The sequence below is a fragment of the Prionailurus bengalensis genome, chromosome A1, assembly GCF_016509475.1.
Source record: "Prionailurus bengalensis isolate Pbe53 chromosome A1, Fcat_Pben_1.1_paternal_pri, whole genome shotgun sequence".
Taxonomy (NCBI): Eukaryota; Metazoa; Chordata; class Mammalia; order Carnivora; family Felidae; genus Prionailurus; species Prionailurus bengalensis.
In genome coordinates, this window is record NC_057343.1 from 208,862,180 (window position 1) to 208,885,765 (window position 23,586).

Here is a 23,586-nt window from a genome sequence, read left to right on the forward strand (position 1 = left end):
ATGGACAGAGAGAGAGGGAGACAAAGAATCCGTAGCAGGTTCCAGCCTCAGAGCTGTCAGCATAGACCCCGATGCAGGGCTCAAACTCAGGCACCGCGAGATCACCACCTGAGCCAAAGTCGGACGCCCAGCCAACTGAGCCACCCAGGCATCCCCCTCTTTTATTTATTTATTTTTTAAGATATGGGTTTTTAAAAATTTTTTCTTTATTTGTAAAGTTTATTTTTATTTTTAGAGAGAGAGAGAGAGTGAGGAGGGAAGGGACAGAGAGAAAGAGAGAGAGAGAGAGAGAGAGAGAGAGAGAGAGAGAATCCCAGGCAGGCTCCAGGCTGACACTGATGTGGGGCTCGAACTCACAAACCATGAGATCATGACTTGAACCCAAACCAAGAGTCAGTGCTTAACAGATGAAGCCATGCAGGCACTCCCCCAAAACTGTTTCTTTTAAGTGTTTGGAGCACATAGAGCTCATTGGAAAGAGAGAGAAAAAAGAGAGAGAGGTAATAATAGTCAACAAATCCTCAAATATGTAGCTAGAAGGTCAGGAAGAAGAATGCAGACTGGAGAAGAACTTGACAGGATCTGCAGTAGTATAAGGGGGTGAGATGTTTGGTGGTGACGAACAGAGAACAAGCGTATTTAGAATTCAGAGCATACCTTTGGACTGAGATTGTGGTAATAGACTGTTCAATTTATGCTATCTTCAGAATTACAATGAAGAATCGTACTGAGGAATGTTGGTAATTTACTGCAATGCCTTACACTGATGGCTATGTACTTACTATAAAGTGTCTCTAAAGTAATGATGCCATGAAATTATACACGTAGCGTATGAAACTTGTCTGCTTCCTTTGTAATCACACCTTTAGTTTGAAGCTTTGCAAATGTGTTTGTTTTTTAATATTGAATCCCAATTTAGAATTTTGTTTCATCCCCTTTGAAATAAATATAGAATATACTTTCTGTAATCAGTATGATGCTGGTAAAACGTTCCTTCTTCATTTTCTGATAACACAGTCACTTATTTAGATACCCTCTCCTCCTTTAAAAAATAATAATAATTCACTCTTAGTACTTTGCTCAATCATTATAATTGTTTTGCATGGGTCTGTACATTGTCTCTATATTAACATGCATACCCATCCCAAGTATGTAGTTGGAAAATCCTTTAAGTCATGCAGAAAATATTTAATGTAGATTTCCTACGTGGCCAGGCACTGTTCCAGGTACTTAGGATACATTTGTGAACCAAACTAGAAAAGATTCCGGTCCTCATGGAACTGAAAGTTCATCGCAGAGAGATAGATAAAATAAACATAAGCGCAAAATAGCAAACCACGTAGTATTTAGAAAGTGTTAAGTGCTATGGAATAAAGTGAAAAGTAGAGTAACAGAAGGGAAATCAGGAGTGCTGGGGAAATGGCAGTATTAAAAAGAAAGCTCAAGGAAATCTGAGTGAAGAGTTGAAGGAGAAGAAATAACCAAATAGTCATATTTGGGATGACGCACCTGGCAAAAGGAACTGTTAGAGATGACCATATCTGTCCATTGGCCCAGAGTGAACCAGAAGGAGAATAAGTTAGAAAGGTTACCCTGAACCAGGTCATGAAATTTAGCTTTTTCTCTGAGTGGTATGGGAGGTCACTAGAATTATTTTTTAATAGAAGATTGACATACTCTAATATAATTTAAATGATAAGAAATATGAGAGTTAAGAGCAAAAGCAAGATTTGTTGAAAGCTTTTGTAAGAATCCAGGTGAGTGATGATGGACACAAGTGTAGAGTCAAGCATGACTCTAAGGTTTTTCACCTGAGCAACTGAAAAGATGAAGTTGCTACCAAACGAGCTAGATGGGGCACCTGGGTGGCTCAGTCAGTTAAGTGTCCCATTCTTGATTTGGCTCTGGTCATGATCTTATGGTTTGTGAGATCAAGCTCCATGTTGGGCTCTGTGCTGACAGCATGGAGCCTGCTTGGAATTTTCTCTCTCTCTCAAAATAAATGACTACACATTTTGTAAAAAAAAAAAAAAAAAGAGAGAGAGAGAGAGAGAGAGAGAGAAGATCCAACACTAAACTCAAGGAACATCAATAGAAAGAGGAAGAAGCAGCAGAGGACAGCAAGATGTGGCAGGTATAATGCCCTAGAACCTCACTACTCAAAGTGTGGTCCATGGGTCAACAACATCAGCACCACTGGGAAGCTGGAACCTCAGCCTCTAAGCCAGACCTGCTGAATCAGAATTGCATTTTAACAAGATTCTACAGGTGATGTGTTCGCACTTTACAGCTTGAGAAGAACTGCCCTAGGAGATAAGAAAAGAAACTATCAAGGAGAAAGGAGTAATGAGCTGTGCCAAATGTGCTAATATGTCAAAGAAGAGGGACTCAGAAGTAACTGCTACCGGCTTTATCACTGTGAAGGTCACTGGTGACCTTGACAAGAGAAGTTTTGTTGAAGTAGTGAGGAGAGCTGAATGACTGGATTAGATTCAAGAGAAAATGGGGAGAGAGGAATTGAAAACAGCCAGTACAGAGAGTTCTTTAAATGAATTTTGCTTTTAATGAGGACAAAGAAATGGGTAGCAAATCATTAGACAAGTGAGGCCAAGAGATTTTGACACAGAAGGAACAACTTTATGTTTGGATGGAAATGATCTAACATCTACCTCTAAAATAATTGGGGCCAAAAAATATAATGTCTTTCTGACAAGTTACACTCCTGATTTAGTAACAACGAAAAGGAATCCAAATATTTTTTGTGCATCCTTGAGACTCCACTGAGAATTATGATGGAGGTCATCAGGAGAACTCATATGATTTATTGTATATGGAGTAAGTTTCTTTAAGATTTTTGTTAAAGACTGAATCACCGACCATCACATGGAGTGAAGTTATACACTGTGAACATCTGTGCTTCCAGAACACAGAAAGTTTGGTGTGATGTTCATATATACCAAGCTATACTTTTAAAAACTAATAATATGCTTTAAAGTTCTATGCAATCAACATGTGTTAACCACTACTCTAGAAGAACCTTAAATGAACCATCTACAAAACCATAGGTGTCAATTATAGTTTAGTTTTGGCTGGGACAGTCTATGGTTTTCTCCTGGAAATTTAAGCCATCATCTCTGGGAATGATTAACTGTTCACCTATTTAGGTCTTAAAATATTGTCCACCTTATTATTACCAAAAATTGAGTGGGGTGTCTGGGTGACTCAGTAAGTTAAGCGTCTGACTCTTGATTTCTGCCCAGGTCATGGTAGCATCGTTCATGATATCAAGCCCCGTGTTGGGCTCTATGTTGACAGCGTGGAGCCTACTTGAGATTCTCTCCCTCTCTCTGTCTCTATCTCTGTCTCTCTCTCTCTCTCTCTCTCTCTCAGAATAAATAAATAAACTTAAAAAAAATTGAAAGTACCCAGTAGACGGAGCAGGGAGACCTAAATCCTACATTTATAGGACCAATCACTGCACAGTCTATTTTTGTGATTTGGGGCAAATAACTTGATACCTTTGGATCAGACTTTCTTGGTCTGCAAAATGGGAAGAGTAGGCTGTATACATAATGTCTACTTTTTCTTTCATTGCCAACATTCTAAAATCAACTTAATGAGGTATAATTTATAAGCAATAACACACAAATACTTTAAGCCTATAGCTTCATGAGTTTTGACTATTGTAGGTATCCATCTGTGTAACCACCTCCTGATACAAGATATAGAACGTTTCCACCACCTCAAGAAAATTTCCTCATGCCCTTTTTCAGCCACTCCCTTACTGCCTGAGAGGCAAGCACTCCAGATTTCTCTGACCGTAGCTTGATTTCACCTGTTCTAGAACTTCATATGAGTGAAATCACAGAGTACATACTCTTTTGTGCTTGGCTTTTTTCATTCAGAGTACTATTTTTAAGATTTATTTATATTATTGCATGTATCAGTAGTTTGTTCCTTTTTTATTGCTAACTGGTATTCCTTTGTGTGAACATACCACAATTTGTTTATCAGTCTTCTGTTGGTGGACATTTGAGTTGTTTCCAGTTTTAAGCTATTCTGACTAAAGCTGCTATGAAAGTCTTGTATGGATCTTTTTGTGGGCTATTTTCTCATTGACCAGAGGTCAATATGTAGAAGTGAAATTACTGGCCATAGGGTAAATGTGTGTTTACTTTTATAAGAAACTGCTAGGCTGTTCTCCAGGGGGATTAGACCATTCTACATTCCCACCGGCAGTGTTTGAGAGCCCCCATGCTGCACACTTTCATCAACAGTTGGGACTAATGGCATTCTGAGTTTGCCACCCTACTGGGTCAAAATATCTATGGTCACCAAAACAAAACAAACAAACACAAATTATTTCCTGGGGAAATTCTAAATTTTTTGATTTTTAACTTTGAAATAATGGCTACTAAACTCATATTTATTTTCTTCTGCTCTACAACAAAGGAAAAAGTGTTCCTGCATGTGAAGGGAGTAATTCATCTGGGAAGATTTACGATGAGAAGTCGGGATGTCATGCTGACAACAACTTTCTTGGAGGACATAAAAGCTCTGCCACCTACCTATGCAAAGGGGGAATATTTTGCATTTTTGGAAACCTACGGAACCCACTACAGTAGCTCTGGGTCTCTAGGAGGACTCTATGAACTAATATATGTTTTGGATAAAGCAGCCATGGAAGAGAAAGGTACACCTAGAAACAGAGCTCTTACTTCTAAAGCTGTTTTAACCAATCATTATTCCTGTTGCTAACCTCTTTCAATGATTAAAGGCTTTCAGATAAATTCCTATACACTGCTTCTTTGAGAGAACTCTCTCTCTCTGCCCTTTGGCATCAAAATCCTGTTAAAACAGCAAATAGCGAATTGACTTCTAGACCTCAAACACGATGACTTGATCATGAACTTGATCACGATGACTTGATCATGACTTGATCAGCAGCACTACTACAAAATGCACAAAATTACACTGCAATTTAAGATCAGTTGGCGACGATGCTTTGAGTGGAATACTACTTAAAAAGTAGAAAAAGTACAAGAGACATAATTCACATCATCTATTTCTTAATCGATAAATGGGTTCCATTACATGTTTGTCAATACTTTTCCAAAGGACTCTTGAGCATTGGAAGGGAAATAGTGTTCTAAATTTTCTCTGAGGGAGAAGGGAGAAAGTAATATTAAGATGTAAATCTAATGTCTTAAAGCAAAGGTGGAAAATTAGTTTTACCCCATAGAATGACAAGTTTAATCATATGGTGGTAGTTGAATTGACTCCACGTTGAGCAGATGTCTGACCACGTTTGAAGTTATGGGAAAGAAGGCCATGGTTGATCATCAATGTCTGCCATGGGTTCAGGAAAAGCCTATGTACTACATAAGTACCATACTGGCCTAAAGGTTTCATCTAAGCCTTTTAAGAATAAAGTGCATGCAAAGTGACTGTGTTAATAAGTTTTAATTACTCATTTCGTGAGAAATTGTGGCTAGTTGCAATATTCCTTACAGAGGAGATAGATGCCAGCACATCTCCTTTCTCTGCCGTCAAATGTTTTCAGCGTGTCTCTTAGGGATGGAAGTGTTGCCAAAAAAACGTTTCCGTGGCTCTTTCTTTTAACCTCTGTCTGTTTCAAGTGAAGAATTGGATATGGCTATGAGCTTACAGCCGGACACTGTCCTCACGGTTTGTAAACATTTTAGAGATGAAACAACTATGAATAGCCAGAACTAACTGCTCTTGATGCCTCAGTCTAGTCTTGAGCGGGTAGAGGTGCTGCCAGGAGAAATGGAATATGAAGTTGTTTGACATGTACTGCCTCATAGGGCTATACCTTGTGAGACAGCATAAGGAAGCCTCCTGAGTCCTGTCCAGCAGGCTATTTTGATAAATAGCACATGGGCAAGGGGCACAAGAGGACTGTGTCTTGAGTGACCTGAAAATCAGAAGAGAAAGGCTCAGCAACGGGGATCAAAACACAAGGAACACTTCAGGCTAAGAGTTGCCTTGGTGGAAAAGCTCCATGAGCTAAAATCTTTAATCTTGGGTAACTCAGACCTACCCACTTAAATTTACTTATCGTCTGACCTTAGTAAAAAGGATCATTAGGTCAATCCTTTGAAAAGGAAGTCATCTTTCTTGCTTCTTCATTGGCAATACCTGAGGACCAAACCACGTCCTACACCTAGATTTGGGATGTCCAGACCCTGTCTGGACAAGAAAAGGCCTACAGCTGAGGCAGAAAATCTAAGCTCATTGGGATCACTTAGATACTTTCATACCTATGTTTGGAATCAAAGTCTTTATGCTTCCTAGGTTAAAGTTGGAAATCTAGTATTCTGGATTCCTTGCATGGCCTTCCATTTTTATCCTCCCTCTTCCTTTCATATCATAGGGAAATCCACCTGATATTTCTCAAGTTCTCACTAGTTGTGGGTACACAAAAAATATTTGCTGAATAAATGAATGCTTAAATGTCCCCAGATCCCTACTTCTATATTTTACTATGAAACCCTGGAACTAACTTCACTTCTCCCTTTCCTTTTTCACAAAGCATTTGTGTGTGTGTATGTGTGTGTGTGTGTGTGTTCTGAAATGATAAATAAGACTGAAAACTGACATGGTCAATGAACTGAGGCAGTTTACCCTTGTAATAAAATAATCATTTTCTCTTCTAAATAGATAATAAAGTATATACTTGAATTAAATATTAGGATTTTTCTTCCTAGTAACTGTAGTATCCACACACCAGTGAGTCAGCTTCCAAAACTGATGTCTACTAAGTAGCATTCATAGGACCAAAGCAGAGTTGTCGCATGTATAAGCCATCTGCTCAAAGCAATGAACTCACTACCTTAATGAACAGAGTCTTCCAAAGAGGAATCTGAGATGCTGATGCATCCCACGACCAAATTATGAAGTCAATACAGAGAAGTGCTTAACAGCCAGACAACTCTGGTTCATATGGTAACTTGGCTAATTGCTGAATCCCACTGGCAGGTAACTTATCTGCTCTGTTGTTCCATATCCTCATCTGTAAAATGAGGATAATAGAACTTACCTTGAAAGGTTAATGTGAGGATTAAATTAATTGATGTTTGGAAAGATTTTGGGTATATGATGAGCATTGAATATATGTTAGACATCAGAGTCTGTCTCCCATGATGTTAGAAGTAAAGGACTTTACTGTAACTGCCCTATTCTGAGTGATGGCTCTTTTAAACAAGAAGTAAATTTATATGTCCTTTGTTAGTAAGTTGACGAGCAAATTCAAAAGGAGGCCACTAGATTCTAATATTATCCATTCATCATTTGATGGACTTTTGGGCTCTTTCCATAATTTGGCTATTGTTGAAAGTGCTGTTATAAACATTGGGGTACGAGTGTCCTATGCATCAAAGCAGAGCAGATATGACCTTGCATCTGAGTTCAGTAATAATGGCTAGGAATCCGAGTATGTTTCTTACAAATAGTACAATTGAAATGTATTTATTGAAATAATTTAGACCTTATTTAATGATTTTCAACTAAATACATTAAACAGGTGTTGAAATAAGGGATGTACAGAGATGCCTCGGGTTTAGTTTGGATGCTTCTCTGAATGCTGGAGCTGAACTCACAGGAAAGATCAATAAAAACGATTGTTTAAAGCGGGGTGAAGGTGGAACTGGTAAGTATGGCCTACCTCACTAGTTTAAAAAAAAGGAGGAGGTGTTGTCAATGAACACTGCCCCATCACTATGAACTCGCTTTATTGTCCATCCTCTTTACTAAACAAACAAACAAGCAAAACCTTTGAGTGATTTAAAACTTTTATTTTTACAGTGGTATGAACACAAGTACCCATGGACATGTATTCATTGGAAACATCATTGCTCAGGCCACACAGTGTGCAGCTCTCAGAAAGGCACTTACACTGTAGTCTTTGTAGATTTGCACATTTATCCTGGCAATGGTAGAAGGCCAATGGTAGAAAACGTCTTCAGCAAAAATCTCCTTTCCCCCCCAATCTTAGCAAAGTTGCTGAATAGACTAGTGGCATACTGTATGTAACCATAAACAGAGGAGAAGACTGAAACCATTTCCCTAATTCAGCCTTCCTCCCGGCTCAAAACCTCTAATCCGCCTTCGTCCAATGAGTCAAAAGGTATAAACTTCCAGTTATAAGATAAATAAGTGCTGGAGATGTAATGTACAACCTGATGACTGTAGCTAACAGTGCCGTGTGATATACTGGAAAGTTGCTAAGAGAGCAGAAACTAAAGTTTTCAGCCCAGGAAAAGATAATTTTTTTGTAGCTGTACAAGGTGATGCAGGTGGTAATCATTTTGTGATATATGTGTATGGCAAAGCATTCTTTGTAAGTAGACCTTAAACTTTTACAGTGTGTCAATTATATCTCAATAAAACGGGGGGGGGGGGGGGAGTAATCCCAACCCATCCTTAACATTCAACCAGTGCATAACTTTTTTAAAAACATAAATATCTTTAGTGTAAATGTTGCTTGTGTTGTTAATACTTAGCAGATTTACAAGCATGAGATAGTGCTGGAATGCTCAATTTTTACTCTAATCAGAAATCCCTGAGAATATTTTTGGACATACAAATGCTTGAGACTTCCCTTTAGAGAAGCAGCTGATAGTGGGGAGGTAGTGAGAGAAAAGCCTAGTGTTTTTAAAAGCATACCAACCACTAACATGTGGCCATGTTAAGAAACCACTGATGAGTGCAAAAAAAAAAATTGAACTTGCCATCGAAAGTCCTAATTTCAATATTTGACCCTCAGGTTAGTCTTGGGCTAGTCACTCCACCTCTCTGAGTCTCAGTTTTCTCATCTATAAAAATGAAAAAAGATAAACAAAAATCTTGAAATTCCTTCCAGCTCAAAAAATTTACAACTCTATAAGATTCACAAAAGTGTGTTAAAAGTCTGGAGAGAGAAACTGAAGGAGAGAGGAGTAGGAATTTAGGATGGAAAAAAATTTTGTTTTTCACCTGATTCTTTTTTACACTTTCTGATTTTTTTTGTAATATTAAATTAGTTTGAAGCAAAGTTAAATAAAATGTAATTATGAAGTAAGTCTGAAAACAAAAAATTTCTAGCACATCCCAAAAGTCACGTTTAGTTCCCACGTAGGCATGGGCATAAGTGATGAATTTGGAATCATCAATGTATCTAAATCATCATTTTTTTTAAAGACAACTGGAGTCTACAATTGACTACTAATAAAACTTGCTCTTGGAGATTTTGGGTGAAAAATTATATAAGTAAAATTCAATAAATATATTAGACTATACTTTTTGAAAAGGTTCAATAAATGTTGATCAAATGTCACAACTATAAATGTTTCACTTATATCCTCTTTCTCTTCTCAGTAAACATCACTAGTGATAACCTTATAGATGATGTTATTTCACTCATAAGAGGAGGAACCCAAAAATATGCATATGAGCTGAAAGAGAAGCTTCTCAAAGGAGCCAAAACGGTTGATATGACTGACTTTGTAAATTGGGCCACTTCCTTAAATGATTCTCCAGTGCTCATAAGTCAAAAAGTAAGGGATGTTTATTTTCTTTTTTTTTTTCCTATTCTATAAGGTCCAATGAAAATTTTTATTTATTTATTTTTAAAGGTAATAATACATTTTTATTTTCATGCATATAATCATAAGCTTTTAATTTTTTTATTTTTTTAATATGAAATTTATTGTCAAATTGGTTTCCATACAACACCCAGTGCTCATCCCAACAGGTGCCTTCCTCAATGCCCATGACCCACTTTCCCTTCTCCCCCAGCCCCCATCAACCCTCAGTTTATTCTCAGTATTTAAGAGTCTCTTATGGTTTGCCTCCTTCCCTCTCTGTAACTTTTTTTTCCCCCTTCTCCTCCTCCCCCTGGTCTTCTGTTGAGTTTCTCAGGATCCACATATGAGTGAAAACATATGGTATCTGTCTTTCTCTGACAGACTTATTTCACTTATTTCACTTAGCATAACACTTTCCAGTTCCATCCACATTGCTACAAAAGGCCAGATTTCATTCTTTCTCATTGCCACGTAGTATTCCATTGTATATATAAACCACATCTTCTTTATCCATTCATCAGTTGATGGACTTTTAGGCTCTTTCCATAATTTGGCTATTGTTGAAAGTGCTGTTATAAACATTGGGGTACGAGTGCCTCTATGCATCAGCACTCCTGTATCCCTTGGGAAAATTCCTAGTAGTGCTATTGCTGGGTCATAAGGTAGATCTATTTTTAATTTTTTGAGGAACCTCCACACTGTTTTCCAGAGCAGCTGCACCAGTTTGCATTCCCACCAACAGTACAAGAGGGTTCCCGTTTCTCCACATCCTCGCCAGCATCTATAGTCTCCTGATTTGTTCATTTTAGCCACTCTGACTGGCGTGAGGTGGTATCTCAGTGTTGTTTTGATTTGTATTTCCGTGATGAGGAGTGACGTTGAGCATCTTTTCATGTGCCTGTTGGCCATCTGGATGTCTTCTTTAGAAAAGTGTCCATTCATGTGTTCTGCCCATTTCTTCACTGGATTATTTGTTTTTTGGGTGTGGAGTTTGGTGAGTTCTTTATAGATTTTGGATACTAGCCCTTTGTCCAATATGTCATTTGCAAGAATCGTTTCCCATTCCATCGGTCTTGTTGATTGTTTCCTTTGCAGTGCAGAAGCTTTTTATCTTCGTGAGGTCCTTCATTTTTGCTTTTAATTCCCTTGCCTTTGCAGATGTGTCAAGTAAGAAATTGCTGCAGCGGAGGTCAGAGAGGTGTTTTTCTGCTTTCTCCTCTAGGGTTTTGATGGTTTCCTATCTCACATTCAGGTCCTTCATCCATTTTGAGTTTATTCTCGTGAATGGTGTAAGAAAGTGGTCTAGTTTCAGGAATGTTTATTTTCAAATAGAAGACTTTAAAATTTTCTTATTAAATGTAACTGTTGGTTCAGATGAACGGTTAACTTCTTCTGAAAGAGATGTGAGCATTCAAATGCACTCCTATGTCATCCCTGGAAAGAAGTGTGACATAGAGGAAAGGCATGACGTGTGGCATCACACCAGCCCAGGATGAGTTCAGCTCTCTGTCCTTCTCTAAATGTGTAAAGTTTTCTGACCTCTGCAATGCTACATTCCAGGGCTAAATTCCAGGGCTTCATGTTTATTTTGAGGATTTAATAAGATTGCTTGTGTAGAGCCTGTGGCACAGACTGGCACCAAATAGGTGCCCAAGAATTGTTAGTTCCCTTCCATCTGCCCCTGGTTGTCCCTTGCCATCAGGTGGCATCATACCACCACTTCCAACACAGGAGAATCTTTAAGGGCCTTCATGAAAGAGAAGTGCATGAGGTCTCAGAAAATAAGACCAAGGGTGAGCCGTTCTTATGGTCCAGAAATTCTTTCTTTTTTGTATCTTGATTACAGTCTTGAGTTTATAAACCCATTAGTACTTATTTCTAGGGGAAACACACTGCATTGTAATCATAAAGATATAAATGCCAGTGTCATTTAGCCCCATCATTCTTCTCCCCAAACTAACTAAAAAGAGTAAGTGTTTTCATTTATTCCATATTTGTTTTCCTACTTCCCTTTATAGCTTTCCATTTTCCCTGTGTGTTATAAAATTTTCCCTCAGGTCAAGTTATCTTTTACCTCAATTTCAGTTTGATTAACTTGAGTTACAGTCATGTTGGCATTTTGATAGGACTAGTTATTAGAGATTTTTGTCACTTCATCCCATTTTATTGTCCTTAAAGAATGAGTGAAGCTACCAAAACCATCTCATTTATGAGAGGGAAGAAGTCGGAAACTGGAAAATTGTAGTCTTTTCCTTTTAGATTGCAGAAATCTAGCCATTCATAAATGTGCTGACATATCTATGAAACTTCAAATATTTTGCCCCACAGGTAGGACAAAAAGGGAGAAAAAGTTGGCCAAATTTGCATGTCTATATGTGAAATTAAAGCCAGAAGAGATCCTTTTTGTTTTATTATGTTTAAATAATATTTATTTGAAATAATAATTTGAAACTCAATAAAAATAGATCTGTCAGAAAATCTTAAATAAGAATTAATTTGGAAGATGTTTACATCCAGATGGACACAAATTGTCTTGTCTTCTCATCTCTAAATTCAGCTGTCCTTGTATGGATCCAAACTTGTTCCCTGATCTTTATCGTAGTCCAGTATATTCTAGAGCCAATTTAAAGAATCTCAAGTAAATAAAGCATCTGCTGAAGATTTACTACTAGATTTACCAGAACTATTCAAAGACCTTCATTAACTCTATGGGACAGTCCTGCTGGCTGGATGCAAAGTATAGTTTATCCTATTTTCAAGGGCAACTATTGACTCCAGATATTTATTTATTTATTTATTTATTTATTTATTTATTTATAGCAAGTGGGAGGGAGTGCAGAGGGAGAGAGAGAATCTCAAGCAGGTTCCACACCCAACATAGAGCCCAACCCAGGGCTCAATCTCATGACCATGAGGTCATAACCTGAGCTGAAATCAAGACTCAGACACAACCAACTGAGCCACCCAGGTGCCCTGACCTCCAGATTTTTAGATTAGTAGGCAGTCCATCTAAAATACCTGTATAACCTTCTTTATTCATACATGGGAAGCCTGGGCTTTTCAGATCAATATTCTACCTAAGAAAATGGCAACTATAGTGAGTCACCCAGCAACCACTTTTTAAAATTTATCTTCTTGTAAATAAAGTTCAGAAAATAGTTAAAATATTGTGTTCTTTATTGACTTTGCATGACTTTTAAATCCCTAAAGAGATATGAGATATAGTGTGGTTTGACCTTGAAATAGATTCCAAGTTATTTTGATTTTATAAATGCAGTAGAAGTGTTTTTTTTTTTTTTTGGTTAATTAGAAGCTATTCCATGAGCTAATTAGGCAATCTATAATCACTAATTAATTCTTTGGTAAGTTGAAGCATTCTATTGTCTATGGATGACACCTTCAAACATCAGGGATAGTCTTAAGAATAGATCCTTCTATTTAACTATTTAAAGAATTGGTGAAACCTCTTCCCACCCACACTCCCCACCACACTAAACTATTAACTGGCTTATGTTTAATCCTCTGAGCAAATGAAATCCATTATCTAGATATTTATGTTGCAAACAGTTTATCTTGGAGAAAACACTGGGAGGTTATATTACTCTAAAGAATTTCACAGAGATTTTCTAAGTAAAGCAGTTATATATAACACAACACAACATAACAGGATAATTTAATATATTTGCCCACACTAAACTAAGAAACAAATAAAATAAAAAATAACTATGGCCATGCTCTATGAAGTAGAACCTCATGGCTCTGATTCTGCATTTGTCCGTGTGCTTCAGCAGACCCCAAACCTCTGTTTGAGGAATGTGTTGACCCAGCCCAAGAATTTTTTCTCAGCCCTTCTTCAGGCAGAGGAGAAAGAGCCTCACTTTCAGTATTCGCTTTTGTCAGAGTCTTCAACTTTCATGAAAGTATATTATTTCTATTTCCAGCTGGCCTGAATGTTAACACAACATTTCTACATTTTATCTCAACAGAATAGCTGAACTTTGGTTTCTTCTTAAGCTTACCACTACAAACTAGTTATAAAAATGTCAGTTGAGGAAATTACATTTATTAATGATTGCCTGAGAGATATAAAGTTTATTATTTCCTCTAAAGCAATAGCAGCAGAGATCAGTATAGCTAGCATGTAGCAAATTGGCTTCCTGTAAAGTTTTGTTTTTGCCAAGTTATATAACTCACTGCTTTATTTACTAAAAGGATGTTACATAATACAGTGTCTCCTTTATGAGAACTCATGGGAGATATTACTCTTTAAACTCAGTTTCATGGATCATTTTGTTTCTCTTGTGAACAACGTAAATATTTCTTAAATGCATGTGACCATTAAATTCAGTTGTCTTACTTAGTGCACTAGAAAATATCCCCAAATTTGTGACCCACCTCATGCCAGTGGGTCAGTCCTCCTAGCATGAATTTTGTGTCGCCTTTGCCTTCATCTTGCCTTTTATCCTCCATCCTCCCTCTCTTGTTTCCCTCAACCAATCTTATGCACCCACATGTCAGGCTATATTGAGCACTTTCTGGAACAACCTAGGTAATAATGAATCATTTACCTACCATTTTTGTTGTGCAACTCTTCGCAGTGAGGCATCGGATGTTAAAGAGCATAAGTATTTCAAGGACCTGTAGTCACGGTGCTCTGTGTTGTCCTCATTACAGTTATAAAGATGTAGTGAAAGTCAGTCCTAACTCACTTGTATAGGGATAAAAATAACACTCATATGGGGCGCCTAGGTGGCTCAGTCAGTTAAGCCTCCAACTCTTGATTTCAGCTCAGGTCATGATCTCATGGTTTGTGGGCTTGAGATCCACGTAGGGCTCTGTGCTGACAATGCAGGAGTCTGCTTGGGATTCTCTCTCTGTATATATAAGAAACCTCAATTTACTTCATTTTATTTATTATTTTTTAATGCACTTCATTTTTAAACTATATTTCAATTTATTTGTATGTTAGCATGTTTCATGTTTCATGACTACAAATAGTAGAAAGATACAATTAGCTAGTGTAGGAGACAAAGGAGAACTGTTCTCTTAATTAATGGAAAGCCAAAGTTTATCAGAAAAAGACACTTCACCAAGTACATTTTCATTGTTCTTTGTCTTCTTGAGGGAGTTTTGCCTCCAGGGTTTGAGGCTTCTCTGAAATTATGGTCATTACATGACCTTCCTCTTTATCTCTTTGAACACTTTGTTTATGCATTTCATCCACATTGTAGTTTCCCCATGACCCTCTCTTCCCGTATCTTAGATTATCTGGCCTTGACTTTCCTTTAAAAGGTAAAACAAGATGAATGTCTTTTCCCAAAAATCAAAATAACTCTGCCACATGCTTATGTTGTTCATGCCAATGTGGCAATGTCTGTAAGAGGCTACTTTCTTCCAAATAAATATAACATAGTTAAAATCTAAATCCTATATACTAATTTATAAAAGAGTGTGCTGGTGAACATTTCCATTGACTGTGGAAGTTCTTGGTATATTTTGGATATAAGCCTAGTCTCAGTTAAAGGTATTATAAAAGGTTTTTTTTCATTTGAGGACCTTCACCTTTCAATGATATTTTTTGTAACAGATGTTCTCCTTTTTACTTTTTATTTTGAAATAATTTTAGACTTACTGTAAAATGGCATAAATAGTACAGACAGTAAACCTGCAAAAATAGCACAGAGTTCACATGCACCCTATAACCGGCAGCCCCTGACGTTAACAACTTACACAACCATCGTGCAGTTAATCAAAATAAGAAAATTAACATTGTCTAACCTACAGAGCCTATTTAAAATTCACCACTTTTTCCCCTAATATCTTTTATCTGTTCCAAGATCCGATCAAGATCCCACACTGCAACTAGTTGTAATGGCCCCTTAGTCTCCTCGATTCTGGGACAGTTTCTCAGACTTTTCTCATCTTTCAGGACCTTGACATTTTTTGATGAGTCAGCTGTTATGTCAAATGTCCCTCAATTTAGGCTTAGAGAAGATTGAGGTCATCCATTTGGAAAGATACCACAGAAGTGACGTTGTGTCCTTCTCAGTACATCATATCAGGAATTATAATGTTGGGTTTTTTTTTATTTTGACATAGTCAAATATATATATTTCCTTTCATTATAGTTAGTGCCATTATGTCCTGTTTAAAATCTTTCCCTACTTCAAGGTCTTGAAGATGCTGTCCTATATATTTTCTTGCAGAAACTTTATTGTTTTGCTTTTACTTTTTGATCTACAATCAAACTAGATTTGTTTTTCTGTGAGTGATATAACCTTTGAAGTGACCTTTTAAGAAATCTCCTATGAATATCTCATTGTCCAAGAACAATTTCTATCATTGATTATATCTATTAAAATCAAATATCAGTCTACTTTCAAAGTGCTATGACTTTTTACTTAGATGATTTTAAGATCTACTCCATTATCTTTGTTTTTTTTAGTAGTTTTACCCTGATATGGCTATGTGTGAAAAGAAAAAATTATAGCCTTGCTTTTCATTAATGGGGTACCTCTGTATCTTCCACTGGCTTGTTTTACTCTCAGCCATTAGCTCTTCAAATATTGCTTCTTAAATATTCTCTCCTTCTGGGACTCAAATTATATGGATCTTTTCTCTTCTCCCCCTATCCATTTTTACTATTATTACTTTAGAGAGAGAGTGGGAGAGACATAGAGCTCCAGCATGGAGCCCAATGCGGGGCTGGATCCCACGATCCTGGGATCATGACCTGAGTCAGAATCAAGAGTCAGATGCTTAACTGACTGAGCCACCCAGTCACCCTGTCTTTTATGTTTCCTACCTTCTTTCTGTATTTCCCAGTCTTTTATCACTTTATGCTTCATTGTCAGTATTTTCTCCTTACCAATATTCTAATTCATTAATTTTGCTTTTGTTGTATCACGGCTTCTATTTAACCAGTCCATAAACTGGCATATTAATGTCAACTTTTTTTTTTAACATTTATTCATTTTTGAGAGACAGAGAGAGAGCATGAGTGTGGAGGGGCAGAGAGAGAGGGAGACACAGGATCTGAAGCAGGCTCCAGGCTCTGAGCTGTCAGCACAGAGCACGGTGGGGGGCTTGAACTCACAAACCGTGAGATCATGACCTGAGCAGAAGTCAGGAGCTTAATTGACTGAGCCACCCAGGCACCCCCAAAATGTTTATTTATTTGTTTTGAGACAGAGAGAGAGCAAGGGTGGGGGGAGACAAGAGAGAGAGGGAGACACAGAATGCAAAGCAGACTCCAGGCTCTGAGCTGTCAGCACAGAGCCCGATGTAGGGCTCGAACTCACGAACCTCAAAATGGTGACCTGAGCTGAAGTCAGACGCTTAACTGACTGAGCCACCCAGGTGCCCCTAATATCAACTTATAATATCTTTATTTGTTTATTTTTCCCAAGTCCTCTGTTTTAAAAAGTAACTTCTGGTTTTCTGCTACAATTGCTGATCTTCTCCCTTATGGTCCGACTCATGTAAACATAGCGCTTCAAAAGTCTGTCTGGTAGATCAAATCTTGTCATCCTCACAGCTCTGCTTTAGCTTCTAGGGTTTCTACTGGTTCTTATTCATGTCACCTTGTTTCCTTGTGTACCTAGTTATTTTTATTGGGGGCTGAATATTACACTTTAAAAATTCTTCTAGGAGTAGCGTGAGGCCTTGGAATGATTTTCTTTTCTTCCAAAGAAAATATATGTTTACATCTGGCAAGCTTCTGGGGTTACAATGATTCAAGATTTTTTTAATGCGAACCAGACTGCAGTCTCTGCAAGGCCACCCACTTCTGGCTCCCTCTCACTTCCAGGACTGTAGGGCTTTGGATCCCAACCCAAAGCATGGCTTCTTTTCCTTTGCTGTCCCTGAATACCAACCTTTCCCCCCACCCCCACCAGCCCAGTGATGCACTCCTTTACCTCAGTCCCTCTGCAGCCTGTTCCCAAATTAGGCAAATGTGTCAAAAGGGGACTGTGGCCCAAAAATACTAGGCTCACCTCCCTGAATTTCCACCTCCTCCCAGAACGTAGCCGAATATGTATTACCTCATTGACTCTCCAGGGCCTTCAAGCAGATTTTTAACTTTGGTTTTATTTGTCATTGCCCTCAGAGAAAAAAAGTTCAGTTGACATTATTCAATCCATCATTACCCACATGTAGTATTTTTGTTTTAATCTTTCTTGAGTCTGCGGATTCCAGTTCCTTTTAAATTTGTAGCCTCCTGTTTCAAAGTGCTATGCCACCCAAGGACCTCAGTTTCTAATGATTTATTTACTCAAACAAGTCTTTGAGTCACACAACTGAATTTGCTGATATAGACACCTTCTACATATGTTGTGGCTTTTCCACCATAAGAATTTTGTTGTTGTTGTTGTTGTTGTTGTTGTTTTAGAAAGAGAGCTAGTGAGTGGGGGAGAGGGGCAGAGGTAGAGAAAGAGAGAATCACAAGCATGTTCCAGGCTCAGCGCAGAGCCTGATACAGGTCTCAATCCCAGGACCCTGGGATGCTCAACTGAGTGAGCCACCCAGGCACCCCTCCACCATAGCGACATTTCAAATTCTGTATGACTGGAATGCTCTTCTTTCTGTCCCAGCACCCTCAAATCTCAGCGGAAGGGTCATTTGCTCAGGAAAGCCCTTCCAAGCTTCCTCAATTCAGTTGTAGCAACTATGTATTTGACCCCAGGAATTTATGCAGAAGAAACCATATTACTTCATTTTCTTTAATTCTAATTAAATTTGGTATTGAGATTCCATCCCTTCCTACTGCTGGAAAATTTATCCTTTAATCATTTGTTGGATGGGGTTCAGGGAGGTCTTACTGCCCAGATCAATACAAGAACCCTGATGCTTCAGTTGGGGAACTGGGAATATATGTATATATTTAATCCACGGTGGTCACCCTAATAACCTCATTGTTCAAACTCACATGTTCCCTTGAAGTCAAGTGGTTCCAAGCCTTCTATGCCAAGACTGTACATGGGAGTCCCTGGCAAAACTGGATCCCTAGTCCTTGATATGGACCTGCCTTCTCTAGGGACTATCTGCTTTTCCTCAAATAGCTGCCAGAGATCCAGTTTATGGTTTCTTGTCCCCTGAGGGATGTACTAAGTCAGGAGGAATCTCCTGCCTCAGTGGCATTCTTCTCACACCCTTTCTCCCAGTAAAAATTCGTCAGTGAGTTCAGGCTTTTATGGGTGGGGGAAAGCCAACAAAGAATTTGCCTTCAGGGGCTTTCTGATCTTGGCCTTGCACACAAAGCCCCAGTTTGACAGGAGACACTGGCTACCTGTTGGAAGCAAGGAGGAGGGGAAAAGGCAGCATAAACAATTCACAAAATAATGTCAGTATGTTATCCTGAGAAAAGTTTAAGTCCATGATTGTCCATTTTTAAAACACATATACCCATCCCGTATAGTACCTATCATGCTTTCCGTTTTATCTGTGTGGTTATTTTAATATCAGTCTTCTTGCTTGCATAATGTGACCTCCTTATCTCCATAATGATCATAGAGATCATGCCTAGCTTTGATCACTCCTATAGTCTATCAGCAAACATCATACCTGCCAATAATAATCATTCAATAAGCCTTTGTTGAGGGGCACCTGGGTGGCTCAGTCGGTTAAGCGTCCGACTTCGGCTCAGGTCAGGATCTCACGGTCTGTGAGTTCGAGCCTCGCGTTAGGCTCTGTGCTGACAGCTCGCAGCCTGGAACCTACCTCGGATTCTGTGTCTCCCTCTCTCTGACCCTCCCTCATTCATGCTCTGTCTCTCTCTGTCTCAAAAATAAATAAACGTTAAAAAAAAAAACACCTTTGTTGAATTAATGAATGGACAAATAATTCAGTGAATGGTACTGCACAAGCTCCATCAGTAGAAAAAGTTCTAAAATTAAATATTTTGCTTTCTTGTAGCTGTCTCCTATATATAATCTGGTTCCAGTGAAAATAAAAGACGCACACCTAAAGAAACAGAATTTAGAAAGAGCCCTTGAAGATTATATCACTGAATTCAATGTGAGGAAATGCAACCCATGCCAACATGGAGGTACTGTGATCCTGCTGGATGGAGAATGTCTGTGTACCTGCCCAATGGCATTTACAGGAATTGCCTGTGAAACCAGAAAAAACCCAAAAACTTCTCAAGGTGAGAGCAACTTATTTTATATCACTAGGGACAAAACTCTGCATTTTGAGGTTACTTAATTTGAAAATTAGGTCTTAAACTAACGTGTATTAAACGTCTAGGCTATCCATGTAAACAGAGGATAAATAGTGAACACATAAAATGGACAAAGCAGACTTTATAGGTCTTTTAGCATGCAATTTTACATCTTCTACCTCTACATTTAAACAGAACTATTATTTTTTTAACTGTAATGATTGGCGCTTGAACAACATGAGTTTGAACTGAATGAGCCCACTTATTGGGCTCAATTGTGGATATTTTACAGTGTAGTACTATCCATATATTTTCTCTTCCTTACAACTTTCTTAATAAAATTTTCTTTTCCCTAGCTTACTTTATTGTAATAATACCCTATATAACACATATAACATACAAAGTGTGTATTAATCAACTCTTTATGCTATTGGTAAATCTTCTGGTCAACAGTAAGCTCTTAGTAGTTAAGTTTTGGGGGAGTCAAAAGTTATACATAGATTTTCAACTGTGTGGGGTATCAGTACCCCTAACCTTTGTTAGCATTGTTCAAGGGTCAACTGTAATTTTTTTAAGCAAGTAAGCAAAATTCCTAATCTCTCTAAAAGTCTTTTAATATTTTTCAGTGAAGGTTTCTTCACATGTTCTTATAAATACCCTTGCATAAGATGCACTTCAAAGTTGAATACCCAAGACCTATGTCTTTTAGGTTTGCTTTTTCAGATTGCAAGAAACAGATACAGACAATACAATCGCCTCCACAATTACAGTTCATGTTTATGAAGATCTGAAATATAATTTATCACTGTTAAAGATACAAAACCCTCTCAAGATATTCAAAAATTGCTGTAGCAACCTAATTATCTTGTTGTTAATACTGTAATAATACTGCCATTTTCATGACTCGGTTTCTCTCTGTCTTTATCACCTCTGCTTCTACTGCTTCTATCTTTTCTCAGTGCCTTCTGCATTCAAAATTTCCTAAGACTCTATGGAGGATGTCATGGTACACAGCCCGGGTCTGCCTTCAGGATCAAGCACCCATCCCCCACCTCCTATGAGTGTTACCTGCTGACATTTCACAGCTGAGTCCCTCTTCAGGAATTGCCCTGTAACAAGGGAGTGGTGCCCAAGATTATGCTCCCAGTCTGAAAGAAGCCCATATCTGATAACTGGTCAGTGTGGTTGGTATCTGATGGGCCCTCCCTCTTGCGTCAATTGGGACAGCTCTGGAGCACTATTCAGCTTTGGAGCTTCTTGTATGATTTGCTGAAGCCTCTGTTGCAAGACATTACAATTGAACTTCCCCTTATTCCCAATTGTGCTCCCCATACTCCTAACATATTTCCCCCCAAAACACATGCTAATAAATCTATTGCATACAAACTCAGATGCTCAGAGTCTCTTTCCAAGGAAATGCTATCTGCTACAAAATCTGGTTGGGTCAATTGAATATTATTCCATTATCCAGTACATAGTGTTCCGAATAGGAGGAATTTCTAATGATAGCATAAGCTCCTGGCGTTCCTTATGTCTGTTCTATATATAGCAGACTTTTGCCAAGGCACTGACTTTTGTTTCAAACATATAGGGACACAGTAGCAGGGTCAATTATCTAAAACAAGGTTTTTATGTTTGCTTTAATTAAAAGCAAAAACTAGACTGTGGGCACAGAAGGTGCTTGGGACTCATGGACTCACAGTAAGATACACTTGTAAAAGACTAACCAAAGACTTGAATTTGGGGAAGGTGTTCAGGAACTATTTTGTATTATTATTATTGATGGTCATCTCTACATCTTTTTCTTAATATGCAAGCAAATAAGAAACACACACACACACACCTTCCTTCTCGATTTGTGTTCTTAACCCAATGGTAGTATATACACTGATCCATGTCTGGTTTCATCACTTAAAATATATCTTAGAGATGTTTCCTTATTGTTTATTATTATTATTATTATTACTTATTCATTTTTATTTAAGCTAAAAAAAACAGATCACCAGTTTCTCCCATTCCACCCCCACCTCCACCTCTCACAACCACCAATCTGTTCTCTGTATCTATGAGTTTGGTGTTTTGTTTTTCTGTTTCTTTAGATTCCACATATAAGGGGTTACATAGCACTTCTCTTTCTCTGTATGACTTATTTCATTTGCCACGATGCCCTCAAGGTGCATAAATGTTGTTCTTTTTTATGGCTGAATAATATTCCATTGCATATATATACCACAGTTTCTTTATACTTTTATCCATTGATGGACACTTAAGTTGCTTCCATGTCTTGGCTATTATAAATAGGGCTGCAATAAACATAGGGATGCATATATCTTTTTGAGTTAGTGTTTTCACTTTCTTCAGATAAATAACCAGAAGATAAATAACCAGAAGATCCACCAGAATTGGTGGATCATATAGTAGTTCTATTTTTAATTTTTTTAGGAAACTCCGTAACATTTTCCATAGTGGCTGCACCAATTTACATTCCCATCAGTAGTGTGCGCGGGTTTACTAACACTTGTTATCTCTTGTCACATCTTCACGAACACTTATTGGTTTTTTATCTTTTTGATAATAGTCATTCAAACAGGTGTGAGGTGATATCTCCCTGTGGTGGCGATTTGCATTGATATTAAGCATCCTTCATGTTCCTATTGGCCATCTGTATGTCTTTTTTGGAGAAATGTCTATTCAGATCTTCTTCTGCCCATTCCTTAATCAAGTTATTATTATTATTATTATTATTATTATTATTATTATTATTTGCTATTGAGTAGCATGAGCTCTTTATGAATTTTGGATATTAGCCCCTTATCAGATATATGGTTTGCAAATATTTTCTCCCATTCAGTAGGTTGCCTTTCCATTTTGTTGATTTCCTTTGCTGTGCAGAAGCTTTTTAGTTTGCTGTAGTCCCACTTGTTTTTTGCATTTTGTGTTTTGTTTTTGTTTTTCTGTTTGTTTTTTGCTTTTGTTTTTTTGCTTTTGATGCTTTTGCTTTTTGTGTTAGATTCAAAGAGTCACTGCCAAGACCCATGTCAAGGAGTTTCCTATGTTTTCTTCTAAGAGCTTTATGGTTACAGATCTCACCTTCAAGACCTTAATCCATTTTGAATTAATTAATCCTACGCTATTGGATTATTTTCATACTTTTATCTCTTTGAAGATGTTAAACATGTTCATTTGGGAGTCTTTATCTAGTTGCTCGAGAATATATAATTTCTGCACTGCAATTTTTTGCCTATTGAGTGTACTAATTCATCCTCATGGCATTTTTTTCTGACTTGTGTACTTAGTAATTTTTTTATTACAGGCTTGATCCTCAGTGGAAATTGTTTCCTGTGGGAATCCTGTTACTCTGGGTAGTCTTAAGGTTCACTTGTTTTTTATGAAGTCCTGTTGCTTTCACTTATTTTGTACCAGTTTTTTATGTAAGTTTCTTCATTCAGTTTCCATATTTTGTGTTTAATGGATAATGAAGATCAAGTTCCCTTCCCCTACATACATGATAGTTCTAGTGTCTTCTGGTTGACTTTTCATACCTGACCCAGGATGGTCCACCAGTTCCTAGATGAGACACTAGATTATGGTGCAATCTTTCTTGCTGAATCTTTCTCTCAAAGGAAGCTCTTCCAGACAACCCATTTCCTACAAAATCTTCAGTTCCAGCATCCCATTTAAATTGGGATTGAAAACCTTAAACATCACCTTTTTTTTAATTTAATTTTTTTTATTTTTTTAAATTTACATCCAAATTAGTTAGCATATAAGGCAACAATGATTTCAGGAGTAGATTCCTTAATGCCCCTTACCCATTTAGCCCATCCCCCCTCCCAC

The 23,586-nt window shown here is 37.8% G+C and overlaps 1 protein-coding gene across 1 annotated transcript in view; it reads left to right on the plus strand.

Annotated features, from left to right (window-relative positions):
* Positions 1-21,139, plus strand: part of C9 (complement C9) — a 56,141-nt gene extending 35,002 nt beyond the window's left edge. The window contains exons 7-11 of the mRNA XM_043599517.1: positions 4,453-4,693; positions 7,547-7,672; positions 9,379-9,557; positions 19,503-19,734; positions 20,709-21,139. Coding sequence (XP_043455452.1) covers positions 4,453-4,693; positions 7,547-7,672; positions 9,379-9,557; positions 19,503-19,734; positions 20,709-20,734 — 804 coding nt within the window. The 3' untranslated portion in view covers positions 20,735-21,139. The remainder of the gene's footprint in view (positions 1-4,452; positions 4,694-7,546; positions 7,673-9,378; positions 9,558-19,502; positions 19,735-20,708) is intronic.
* Positions 21,140-23,586: the final 2,447 nt, after the last annotated feature.